Source organism: Myxine glutinosa, chromosome 14 (genome assembly GCF_964187855.1).
Source record: "Myxine glutinosa chromosome 14, kmMyxGlut1.1, whole genome shotgun sequence".
NCBI classification, from domain to species: domain Eukaryota; kingdom Metazoa; phylum Chordata; class Myxini; order Myxiniformes; family Myxinidae; genus Myxine; species Myxine glutinosa.
In genome coordinates this window covers 31363267-31376701 of record NC_136274.1, presented here as the reverse complement: position 1 = coordinate 31376701, position 13435 = coordinate 31363267, and the positions used below count along the sequence as shown (strand labels likewise).

Here is a 13435-nt window from a genome sequence, read left to right as displayed (position 1 = left end):
ATTAGCGGAGAGAAAGCAGAGAGAAGATGAAGAAGAAAAGGTAGAAATGACAGAAATATTAAGATGGGGCATTAGCGGAGCGAAAGCAGAGAGAAGAGGAGGAAGAAAAGGTAGAAATTACAGAAATATTAAGATGGGGCATTAGCGGAGAGAAAGCAGAGAGAAGAGGAGGAAGAAAAGGGACAAATGAAAGAAATATTAAGATGGGGGCATTAGCGGAGAGAAAGCAGAGAGAAGATGAAGAATAAAAGGTAGAAATGACAGAAATATTAATATGGGGCATTAGCGGAGAGAAAGCAGAGAGAAGAGGAAGAAGAAAAGGTACAAATGACAGAAATATAAAGATGGGGGAATAGGGGAGAGAAAGCAGAGAGGAGAAGAAGAAAAGGTAGAAATGACAGAAATATTAAGATGGGGGATTAGGGGAGAGAAAGCAAAGAGAAGAGGAAGAAGAAAAGGTACAAATGACAGAAATATTAAGATGGGGCTTTAGCGGAGAGAAAGCAAAGAGAAGAGGAAGAAGAAAAGGTAGAAATGACAGAAATATTAATATGGGGCATTAGCGGAGAGAAAGCAGAGAGAAGAGGAAGAAGAAAAGGTACAAATGACAGAAATATAAAGATGGGGGAATAGGGGAGAGAAAGCAGAGAGGAGAAGAAGAAAAGGTAGAAATGACAGAAATATTAAGATGGGGGATTAGGGGAGAGAAAGCAAAGAGAAGAGGAAGAAGAAAAGGTACAAATGACAGAAATATTAAGATGGGGCTTTAGCGGAGAGAAAGCAAAGAGAAGAGGAAGAAGAAAAGGTAGAAATGACAGAAATATTAAGATGGGGGAATAGGGGAGAGAAAGCAAAGAGAAGAGGAAGAAGAAAAGGTAGAAATGACAGAAATATTAAGATGGGGTTTATAGGGGAGAGAAAGCAAAGAGTAGAGGAAGAAGAAAAGGTAGAAATGACAGAAATATTAAGATGGGGGAATAGGGGAGAGAACACAGAGAGAAGAGGAAGAAGAAAAGGTAGAAATGACAGAAATATTAAGATGGGGGAATAGCGGAGAGAAAGCAAAGCGAAGAGGAAGAAGAAAAGGTAGAAATTACAGAAATATTAAGATGGGGGAATAGGGGAGAGAAAGCAGAGAGAAGATGAAGAAGAAAAGGCATAAATGACAGAAATATTAAGATGGGGGAATAGGGGAGAGAAGGCAGAGAGAAGAGGAAGAAGAAAAGGTAGAAATTACAGAAATATTAAGATGGGGGAATAGGGGAGAGAACACAGAGAGAAGAGGAAGAAGAAAAGGTAGAAATTACAGAAATATTAAGATGGGGCATTAGCGGAGAGAAAGCAGAGAGAAGAGGGAGAAGAAAAGGTAGAAATGACAGAAATATTAAGATGGAGCATTGGCGGAGAGAAAGCAAAGAGAAGAGGAAGAAGAAAAGGTAGAAATGACAGAAATATTAAGATGGGGATTAGGGAAGACAAAGCAGAGAGAAGATGAAGAAGGAAAGGTAGAAATGACAGAAATATTAAGATGGGGCATCAGGGAAGAGAAAGCAGAGAGAAGAGGAAGAAGAAAAGGTAGAAATGACAGAAATATTAAGATGGGGCATTAGCGGAGAGAAAGCAAAGCGAAGAGGAAGAAGAAAAGGTAGAAATGACAGAAATATTAAGATGGGGGAATCGGGGAGAGAAAGCAGAGAGAAGATGAAGAAGAAAAGGCATAAATGACAGAAATATTAAGATGGGGGAATAGGGGAGAGAAGGCAGAGAGAAGAGGAAGAAGAAAAGGTAGAAATGACAGAAATATTAAGATGGGGCATTAGCGGAGAGAAAGCAAAGCGAAGAGGAAGAAGAAAAGGTAGAAATGACAGAAATATTAAGATGGGGGAATCGGGGAGAGAACGCAGAGAGAAGATGAAGAAGAAAAGGCATAAATGACAGAAATATTAAGATGGGGGAATAGGGGAGAGAAGGCAGAGAGAAGAGGAAGAAGAAAAGGTAGAAATGACAGAAATATTAAGATGGGGCATTAGCGGAGAGAAAGCAAAGAGAAGAGGAAGAAGAAAAGGTAGAAATGACAGAAATATTAAGATGGGGGAATAGGGGAGAGAAAGCAGAGAGAAGATGAAGAAGAAAAGGCGTAAATGACGGAAATATTAAGATGGGGCATGAGGGGAGAGAAAGCAGAGAGAAGAAGAAGAAGAAGAAGAAGAAAAGGTAGAAATGACAGAAATATTAAGATGGAGGATTAGGGGAGAGAAAGCAGAGAGAAGAAGAAGAAGAAAAGGCAGACATGACAGAAATATTAAGATGGGGCATGAGGGGAGAGAAAGCAGAGAGAAGAAGAAGAAGAAGAAGAAGAAAAGGTAGAAATGACAGAAATATTAAGATGGAGGATTAGGGGAGAGAAAGCAGAGAGAAGAAGAAGAAGAAAAGGCAGACATGACGGAAATATTAAGATGGGGCATGAGGGGAGAGAAAGCAGAGAGAAGAAGAAGAAGAAGAAGAAGAAGAAGAAGAAGAAGAAGAAAAGGTAGAAATGACAGAAATATTAAGATGGAGGATTAGGGGAGAGAAAGCAGAGAGAAGATGAAGAAGAAAAGGCATAAATGACGGAAATATTAAGATGGGGCATGAGGGGAGAGAAAGCAGAGAGAAGAAGAAGAAGAAGAAGAAGAAGAAGAAAAGGTAGAAATGACAGAAATTTTAAGATGGAGGATTAGGGGAGAGAAAGCAGAGAGAAGATGAAGAAGAAAAGGCAGACATGACAGAAATATTAAGATGGGGGATTCAGGGAGAGAAAGCAGAGAGAAGATGAAGAAGAAAAGGTAGAAATGGCAGAAATATTAAGATGGGGGAATAGGGGAGAGAAAGCAGAGAGACAAAGAAGAAGAAGAAGAAAAGGTAGAAATGGCAGAAATATTAAGATGGGGGAATAGGGGAGAGAAAGCAGAGAGACAAAGAAGAAGAAGAAGAAAAGGTAGAAATGACAGAAATATTAAGATGGATGATTAGGGGAGAGAAAGCAGAGAGAAGAGGAAGAAGAATAGGTAGAAATAGAAATATATACACAACATCAGTTGTGAAGACAAGAAAGAGGAACCAGAAGGAGACACCGGGCGAACAAACAGCATTGAGCTCCCAGAGCAGCGCAGTAATTAAGCACACAAATCTCTCGCCGGCGTGCCAGATTGCATTACTCCACTTAATGTAACGGCCTCATGGAAAGGCCGCTGAGCCGTCATTAGACAGCATCAAGTGAACATGTTTGGAGCCGTAATCCCACCAATCACAGCCCGCTGCCACACAATTATAGAGCCAGTTTTATGGCATTAGCACGAGCAATGCATGGAAAAGCACTTGATTTAACATAAATGTGTCTTGGCTTTTGAGTTTCTTGTCACTTAACACATCAGTGTGCTTTTCTCCAAATTCGATAGTTTTGCCCCTCTATTCTCGACTTCCTGGATCTTTCTACAGGATCTCAGCATTTCAAAATCAATTTTGAAACTTCAGAAATCTTTTCCACCTGCATGGCTGCACATTTCACAGACACCCAACATTGTTGTCCTCCACATTTTTTTGGGGTTTTTTTTGTATGCAAGATCGAGGCCTCCACGTTTTTTTTGTTTTTTTTGTATGCAAGATCGAGGCTCGTGAAAGAGCTAACATTAATCACAAAAAATCAAACAGACACATAAAACATATAGGCCTAATAAGGGGAGCGGTAGACAAGATGGGGAGAGATGGGGTAGCACACAAACACAACATTTGAGAGCAGGCATCTTCCAATCACTGCAGTACCTAAAACACTACCGGAGTGCAGACCCTCTCCTAACGAGTGTGGAAAACTGGGCCAAGAAGTAAAAGCTATGACCAGGCCAACAAAATATTACCCACCTCGGCTTGGAAGCTCTTCAGCAGAGGTGCCGCAAGCTTCTTCAGTTCCTGAGGACAGAAAGTGACAACGGTTTGAGGATGTTTGGCTCTTTGTGAGATAGGTGCTTGAGTTGGGAGTGGGAAATCGGGAAGCCATCTGTTTACTCGAGTAATTATTGTGATCGTGAAATTTTAGCTCTTACACGAGCCTCGATCTTGTATACATTAAAAAAAAGATGTGCCTTGTCAAAGAGGAATAATCAATTCGCACTAGGAGGCCTGATTGTTCAGTGTCTCAGGGCATCAGGGATTGCGTTATGTCATAAGTTCATTTTTAAAGACTAGATTTCACTTCCACACCAGTCACTCCATATTATATTGTGAGAACAGAAATTCTTCACCAGGTGCTTCACAAATTTTTCAAACAAAAACTTGCCATTATGCAGATTCTGTCAAAGAGCCTGGTGTTGGCTTAGCGGTTAGGGTGCCGGCTTGGGATCCTAGGATCCTGGGCTCGAATCCCGGTCGATCGCTGAATTAACGCCAGGGGGTTGACTCAGCCTGTCATCCTTCCGAGGTCGGCAAATTAAGTACCAGTTTGCTGGGATGAATGATCCCGGTGTGTACCCCGATTTAGAATAGGTACACCGCATCCCTGCGCATCGTAAGAGGCGACTAAGGGTTGGCGTCAGGAAGGGCATCCGGCCATAAAAACATTGCCTCAAACAGGGAACCATGATTGTCATGGGGCCCGCAAGGCTAACCCCCGCTGTAGCGGGGAAAATGGCCTTAAAACGATCATTCATTCATTCATGCACATTCTGTCAAAATAACACTTTTTGATTACTCTCCGTATCGAACCAACCTGGAAAGAGGATGCCCTCGACCGCATTTTTTAAAAACACACTTGATCGACATTGACATTTGCCAAAAAAAGAAAAATGGATTCGCACACAGATAAAACACACATGTTTTGTCTCCTTCTCAAGAGAAAATAACAAAAAACACCGTAAAGAAGGGACAGTAAGACGCACACAATGTCAAGCTGTTGAAATTTTTACACTTTCATGAAATAATTTGTAACAAAGGTACATGCAAACCATGTGGAGAGTTTTCTTATGTTTTTATCGTTGCTTAGAAAGCAGACGAATGAAAATCAGATTGAACAGGGGGGAAAACAGCACAGCTAACAGTGCTCTGAACAATTTTCCACCACAACAACAATTTATTTTGCAAACAACATAACTGATATCAATCGTGCCATTTTATTTATTATTTACACTGTTAATAAGCCAATCTCTCTGATTCACAATGACAAGCCAAGCGTTCAAACACTATAGTTTACATTGTATAAACACTGTAACCCTATCAGTAACAAAGCATACGCCAACCCAAATCTCTGCATTCTTTTTATCTCGATTTCTTATCTTGTTTTCGAAGCAGGTGATGGCAACAAAACTACTTTTTCAGTTCCATCCAAACAGCCTGAAAACTATTTTTCATAGCGAGGGATATTAACGGAGGAAGAAAAAGAGTAGTAGCTCAGGTTGTGAGAAATGCCAAAGGGAAACGATGAAAGAGTATTTTTAAAGGAAACTTCAAAACTGACCCCAATAGCATCGATTCCAAAACTCAAGCCATCGAGCCATGACTTCACCCCTCATCAAGTACAATATAAATGTCATGGGAGAGAGCATGTTGTGAAGGATGATATGATTGGTGCAAGTCCTCGGTTTATCAATACGGCTTCCGCTAAACTTTGTTGCCCGGTGTTGGCTTAGCGGTTAGGGTGCCGGCTTGGGATCCTAGGATTGTAATCCCGGTCGATCGCTGAATTAACGCATGGGGGGTTGACTCAGCCTATCATCCTTCGGCAAATTGAGTACCAGTTCACTGGTAATAGGCGACCAACTGGGTTGGCGGGCAGGAAGGGCATCCGGCCATAAAACATCGCTTCAAAAAGAGGACCACGGTGCCCAAAAAAGGCCAACCCCTGCTCTGCAGGGAAAAATGGCCTCTAAAGGTGGTTCTTTTTCTTTCTACCGCTAAACCTGAACATACCCATGACAAACTGAACACTAAATCTCAATAGACATGATAAATTTGCTTCACTTTCACATTATGATCGAAGTGCAGAGATTAATTGAAAACAAGACTGAAGTCGGCCGGCCATATGTATAATCTTAAACCTATGCGATCTCCATAATCAGCAAGTCAAGCCTCTGGATGATTACAGATCACAGATAAGGCAAATTGGCTTCAGCTGTGACGATAAGAAAAGTTTTTGTTTAAGATTCCATTTGGACAATGCGTCAGGTAAGCCTTGTAGTTTTTGTGGAAAAATGTTGTTGGTGTTCACAGCAGAGAGCAACTGGGGTGTTTGATTCAAGTCGTGATGCTGCTGTCTGTATAGGAGTAAACAATGCATGGTGGCCAAGTATAAGGCAGCCCATGGGAATTATTGCGGCTCAGCTAACATGACTCGCTGGCGTAATGGTTAGAAAGTCCATTCTGAGTCTGGGAGGTCAGCGATTCGAACCTGACCTCGGCTGAGCATTACCAAACATGTAAGAAATGATACGTGCTGCTTACTTGCTTGACGTACAGCATTTCAAAGGGATACAGCACAAACAACCACAGGTTGACAACCATTAGCACAGGCTTGATGGGCCTAAATACAGCCTTAATACAGCACAAACAACTTAGCTCTTGCAATGAAATTCCTTGTGAGGGAGCTCATATTATTATAACCTAACACGTCAGTGCATTCAGCAGGAAAGGGATGTCTGATAATAACAGTAATAATTTCCAAAAAAAAATCACTATCTTCAGGTGAACACACTGGTCCATGTTCCCCTTGAAGCATGACTGTGGCAAACGGTCAGGGCGGGCTGACCCGAAGAACGCAGTGTCCGAAGAGAAACCCCCAAACAAGTGCGTCGGAGGGCGCGGGGCAGAGAGACGCTTATCAGACGAGGCACGCAGCACGGGAGACATCAGGGGCGGCTCGGCAGTGCAAGCGAGAGGGAGAGGGGGAAAAGGCGATACTGCAGCTCGAGAATGCTCGTCTTTGAAGAAGGCAAGGGAGAGCACAAAAGAAAGAAAACAAGGACTAGCAAAAAAAAAGCAGTTCTATTATTTTTAAAAATAAAAGTTTGTTTCTCAATGTATTATCTTCTGACTTCCTCTGGAATAAAAACAAAAGTCAGCTCTAATGTAAAACTGTCAACTTGTGAAGTTGTAGATCCCATTATGTAAGTGACTGAAAAGTCAATCAAAGAGGTCATCAACACAAGTCAGGTAATGGGACCAGTCACATATTTCTGTACCACGTGTTGTGGGATATTTAGCATCACAAAGCCATAGGACATTGGATGCTACACTCCTACCGACTACTTCATTTGCGCAATAATATGTAATATATTCAGGTTTCTGGCCATAACTCGCCTACTCTTCACGACAGACACTGGTATATTTAAAGTTCATTAATCAATGCTATAACAGAAGACACTGGGCTTCATGTATGTATTCATGTAGACACTGGGAGAAGTATAAAACACAAGGACACCAAGGACTTCCAGGACAGAAGTTGGCATTTCAAAAAAGTGGCTTTGGGGTGAAATTAGCGGGGGTAGAAAAGATCAAGGTTTTGATGGGGGAAGATAAGAGATGGTGGTGAACAGCTGTTTTAAAGACCTGGAGGGTGGAGTGGGATTGAAGAGAGTGAGGGAGTTTGTTCCAGAGGTGGGAGAAAAGAGGAATGAAGGGGTGAAGGTGAGCAGAGAGTCTTGATTTTGGCAGTTTAACCATAAGAGGGTTGCAGGCAGATCTTGTGCGACCTGTAGGAATATTTGCGGGACAGAGCCCAGAGAGGGCTGGGGGGGGGGCAAGGTCAGAGAGGAGTCGGTAGAAGACGGAAAGACCACCCACCTGCCTGTGGTGAGTGAGTGAAAGGCCCTTGGAGTTATCTTCATCGCAGAAGATTCCAATGATTCTGAATGGTGGTCTTCTCCACTGTTCTCCTACCACTCCACCTTCTCTTCTGCCCCTTGATTAAATTTATGAGGTGTAAATAAGGCACAGGAATTATGGGCCAAATGACCTCTTCGTATGACTAAGCTAGTTGTACAAATGAGACCTCCCACAAGTGAACAGATCAAAATAAGACGGTTGTGTTCATTAAGCAGTGACTCCAGGATGCTTAACACCACTTCCCACACACCAACACAGATTTCAATTGAAGGGAGTTTAATCGACAAATTAACTATAAAGCAACAAAAACGTAACCAACTGAATATCCAGACCTTTTATTTGCATTCAATGCTATTTCCTCTTGGTTAAGGAGACCAAAAAGGACCTTGTTACAAGAGAGTTGTGAATTGCTAAGCATGTGTAGGTCGTGCTTCTTGGTGCATTCCTGTGCACCCTTTGCATGCTATTAGCCCTGTGCGTGCTGTTTGCCACATTTTTGGTACCACCCTGCGTATCGAGAAAAATCATGAAGGGATGTGGCAGCCAAACGCAAACAACAGGGAGAGCACAGTAATAAGAAAAACAAAGCAGCGTTTGTATTAAACTGTTCACAAATTAGGTAAGCAACAGTTGATAAAGAAACAAAAAGATGAAGAAGAAGAAGACCCAGGCGTCATTCGTGAAGAGTGGCAGGTATACAGCACAAGACAATACAGCAACAACAAAAAAATGCGAAGGAGGAGTAGGAAGAGAAGAAGGGAGAAAGAGAAAGAAAGAAGCAAGCAATATAAATGGCAAGAACTCTACAAGCTATAACCACGAATCGCCACCGAAAGGAGGCAGTGCACAATGATCATGTGGCCTATTACAGAAGATTATTATAACATCATGATTACTTTGGACAAACTCTCAAACCTGTCTCCCTTGCCCAAATCCTGGTGGCGTCTGGTCAAATCAGTTTCTGGTGTTTGTTCCCCTTCCTTCCCCTCCCTTACCTCAAACGGCAACACAGCTGACTCCGCACGGGACAAAGCCGAATGCCTCAACTCTGTGTTTGCCTCAAAATCTTGCGTCCCAAACCCATCTCTCTCTGTACCGACCTTACCCAGTCGAACCCAGCTGTTCCTGGACTCTGTGTCCTTTTCTCCTGACAAGGTGGAGAAGTTTCTGTCAAACCTCGACTCTGATTCTGCAACTGCACCAGACGGCATCAGCCCACGGGTCCTAAAATCCTGCTCTGCCACTCTATCTCACCCTCTCTCTGTTCTCTTCACCCTCTCTTTTGCTCAAGGTCATCTACCATCAGCTTGGAAAACAGCCAATATTACCACTTTACACAAAAAAGATGCAAAAACAGATCCTTGCAACTACAGCCCAATCAGCCTGCTCCCAATAATCAGCAAGTTCATGGAATCCACCATCGCTTCTGACATCAAATCCTTCCTCTTCTCCAACGGCTTGATTTTTGATCATTAATTTGGATTCAGAGCAGGCAACTCTACTCTGGACATGCTGCTTCTGCTGTCTCAACAATGGATGGAGGTCCTCAATGCCAAACAGGAAATCAGAGCTGTCTCCCTTGACATATCTCGTGTGCCTTCAATGCGGTCTGGCACCCCGCCCTGCTCACCAAACTCTCCTCTTATGGTATCCATGGAAATCTCCACGCATGGCTTGCTGGAGTTCCTAAAGGCAGTGTTCTGGACCCTGTGCTTTTTTCTGGTCTTCATTAATGATCTCTCTGACTCTCTGGAAAATCCTCTCTATCTCTTTGCTGATGACTCCACTCTCTGCCGCTCCATATCTCAACCCACAGATCGGCAGGGAGCAGCCTCTTCACTCTCTGCAGACCTGGACAAAATCACAAACTGGTCAAACAAGTGGGACATGTCTTTCAATCCTGCAAAATCTCACACTCTCGCTATGTCTCTCCATAAAGACCGTCTGGACAACCCTCCCATCTACTTTCTGAAAAATCCTCTTGAAGAAGTTCTGTCACTCAAGCTTTTGGGTCTCACCATCTGCCATGACCTTTCCTGGGAAAACCACATTTCCAAGCTGGCCTCCAAAGCCAGTCGCCGACTGGGCATCCTCCATTGTGCAATGTCCTTTCTGGGCACTTCTGAGCTCCTCACCACATACAAAGCTTTCATCCGCAGCTCAATGGAATACTGCTCTCCGCTTGGGGGCTGGTGCTCCTGCCTCACATCTAGCTCGGCTTCACACGGTTGAAACCAAAGCTTTCAGAATCATTGGAATCTCCCATGATGAAGCAGATTCTGAGGGCCTATCACTCGCTCACCACAGGCAGGTTGGTGGTCTTTGTCTTCTACCGACTCCTCTCCAGCCTTGCTCCCCCTGCTCTGTCTGTGCTCTGCCCCCCAAATATTCCTGCTAGATGCACAAGATCTGCCAGCAACCCTCTTCTGGTGAAACTGCCAAAATCAAGACTCTCTGCTCACCTTCACTCTTTCATTCCTCTTTTCTCCTGCCTCTGGAACAAACTCCCACACTCTCTTCAATACCTCTCCTCCCTCCAGGTCTCTCAAAACAGCTGTTCACCACCATATCTTATCTTCCCCTTTCCAAAACCTTGATCTTTTCTACAACCGTTAAAACACCCCAAATCTGCCTCTTTTCATCTCCAACTTCTTTCCTGAAATTCCTAGAAGTGTTCATTTGCTTTATACCGTGTACCTCTCCCTCCTCCCCCAGCCCTCCCCCTTCCACAGATCTACCGACATCCCAGTTCTCTTCTGTTGTTGTGCTTGTGTGCTTCCCTCTCTCTCCCCCTCTTGTCTCCTGCTCCCTTCATTGTATGTTTTATGTGCCTGTGCATGTTTTCATGTGTAATGTGTTAGCTCTCACACGAGCCTCGATTCTGTGTCGCCTTTGCTTTGCTGTCTCCTTTGCTTTCCAAAGACAACAGGCCCGAAAAAGAGATACACTTTACACTTTAATCTCTTCTTTCTCAGACTTTACAATTCAGATTAAATCCTTGTTGCCTGCAAAATTGATTCGTAAATATAGCGTGAATGTGCAGCAAGTGCATCCCTTTTGTCAGGACCACCTTTTGTCAGAGCCTGGTGTGGCATGTGGGTGCACAACTCCATGAAGATAAGAAGTGAGATTGGGATTTTAAAATAATAACTAATAGCATAGTGATTATTAAAACATAGCATAGTTATTTCATTAATGAAGATTCAGCATAAGGCATACGGGTGTTTGTGTACAAGGATCCTAACATGTCGTGGTGTGCCTAGTCAGAGGTGATGTCACCCTTCCATTCGGTAATGTTTCTCATCTCCTATCATTCCTCCTGCGCTAATCCTTTAAATTGATCCCTTTGTTATCTGCCTACATGTGCTTTTATCTCTTCTTAATCAGTGCATTTGTCTTCTGACCCGATGTCCCCACCTCAGCAATTCCCGCCCACAGGAAATGAAAAGCTGCGAGCGTTGACCAAAGGCTGCGACGACAACGAGAAACTGCGAGCAAACACTGGAAAAAGACAGCAACTGCTATACGTGACGAGAAGCGTATGCAAAATGGCACGACGGGCCAATGAGCATGTGAGGAGGGAGAGGGCAAGCAAGAGCCTATAAAAGCGCAAAAGTATCGTTCCCTATCTCTCTCCACACGGGCTCTCTTTCTCGCTCTGTCTCCTCTCATGCACAACCTGCTGGCCGTTGGTGTGTTAGGTGTGGCAAAATGGCACCTGCGCATGTTTTGTGAGGTGTGAGCTGCTCTGCCTTTCGTTTATTTTACCCTTTTTCACGTCGTGTTCACCATTTCTTCCCCATTTTTGTTTATCTACACATTATTACTCTCCTTCGTCTGTGCCCCACAACTCCCTTTTCATCAGACCCAACACTACACCCCTCGCCCTTTTGTCCATTCCCTTCCCATTCCCTCCCTCCAACCACACCCCCCACACTCCTCACCTTTGTTTATTGTCTCTGTTTCAATTTCATTTTTCCTTTTCCCACTTTCTTTTTCCTCTGAGATAGAGAGAGAGCGCCCACTACCGTGAGGTGGAGGGGAGAGTTTTTTTTTGCCATGGGCACTCTGATGGGGCGCCATGGTTTCTCTCCCTTTTCTTCATTGGGCGGTGTTTTTTTCGCGTTTGTTTTTGCTTGAGCTGGTATATGCCGAGTGGCGTTTTTTGCCTTTTCCCTACTTTAACAAAAGCTGTACCTCTCACCCTCCCTCCCTCCCCCAGACACAACTTGGATTAGTCCAAAAAAATATTTGATCATACAAATGTTGACACATTCCCACGATGCAGACTTTGAGCCCTTGACGCAGAGGCATGGCGTCATGTGAATCCGTCCTAACGAGGTCAGTGTAGAGGAAATAGTTTATGCCATTGGTGACATCGTTGGGTTTGAAAAGGTACGTGCAGCTTCACGCATGAACAAATGAGTGGTAGTTTTTGTGTGAGACGATCAATTAGTTCATGACATTGTCTCGACTGATAGCCTGGTGTTGGCTTAGCGGTTAAGGTGCCGGCTTGGGATCCTAGGATCCTGGGTTTGAATCCCGGTCCATCGCTGAATTAATGCCAGGGGGGTTGACTCAGCCTGTCATCCTTCCGAGGTCGGCAAATTGAGTACCAGTTCACTGGTAATTCCCTGTGTGTCGCAAGAGGAGACTAAGAGGGTTGGTGGCAGGAAGGGCATCCGGCTGTAAAACATTGCTTCAAAAAGGGGACCACGGTGCCTGAAAAAGGCCAACCCCTGCTCTGCGGGGAAAAATGGCCTCTAAGAGTGGTTCTATTGTCTCTACTGATAACAGCAATTTCATCTTGGCCCCCCACTCAAAACCCCTACCATAGATTTTACTAAGTTATGTTACACTATTTATAAAGAATGAAGCACTTCTAAAAGAGTTATCTCGATTTAGAACAGTGGTCTCGCAGATTACCATGTTACCTTTACGGGCCAAAACGAACAGGCTAAACACGTGATGTCTTTCCAGCACCAGGCGCACATTGTGCTTCCCACGTTTAATGTGGACAAAGTTCTTAATGTGGTAATTAAATTCCACATCGATGGACACTATTATCAGGTGTACATATCGACAGAAACCTTGAAATTCTTTGGTTGTGGTGGGTTTGGCCATTTAAAACATTTCTGTCCTCAAACTGCACCCACCTCAGTCATGGAGACCGTTGCTCCAGCTAATGCGGTCCCACCCATTATCGTTGATGACCCTGCTACGGGTACTGTCCCAGGTAGTGAAACGTCAATCCCAAAGATCGCAGATGACAGTACCTTAAGTGTTTGGGATGGGTGCATGCATTGTTTCCTCATGGAGGAAGAGGAAAACAGCTCAGGAGGAACCATAAAGGGAAGAAATTGGTTTTGGCTGCGAGTGAAATATTACCATCGACCACATCTCCGGGGTTATCTGACACAGAATGCATGAGTAATCCATATGACTCACTCTCAAGTGAAGATACAGATCCCCTACCAGTAGATCAAGGTGAATGTGACTTGGTCTCACAGATAATGAAAGAAACCACAGTCATTATTTTTTTTCATGGTAATGAAAATGAGCTTTGTAAGGGCCCTACTGGAAAATG

The 13435-nt window shown here is 43.7% G+C and overlaps 1 protein-coding gene across 2 annotated transcripts in view; it reads right to left on the bottom strand.

The window, feature by feature from the left end:
* LOC137439577 (homeobox protein cut-like 1) overlaps window positions 1-13435 on the bottom strand; it is a 436829-nt gene that overhangs the window by 235126 nt on the left and 188268 nt on the right. For both annotated transcript variants that reach the window (XM_068135458.2, XM_078768104.1), the window contains exon 3: window positions 3898-3945. In XM_068135458.2, the coding sequence (XP_067991559.2) occupies window positions 3898-3945 (48 nt within the window). The remainder of the gene's footprint in view (window positions 1-3897; window positions 3946-13435) is intronic.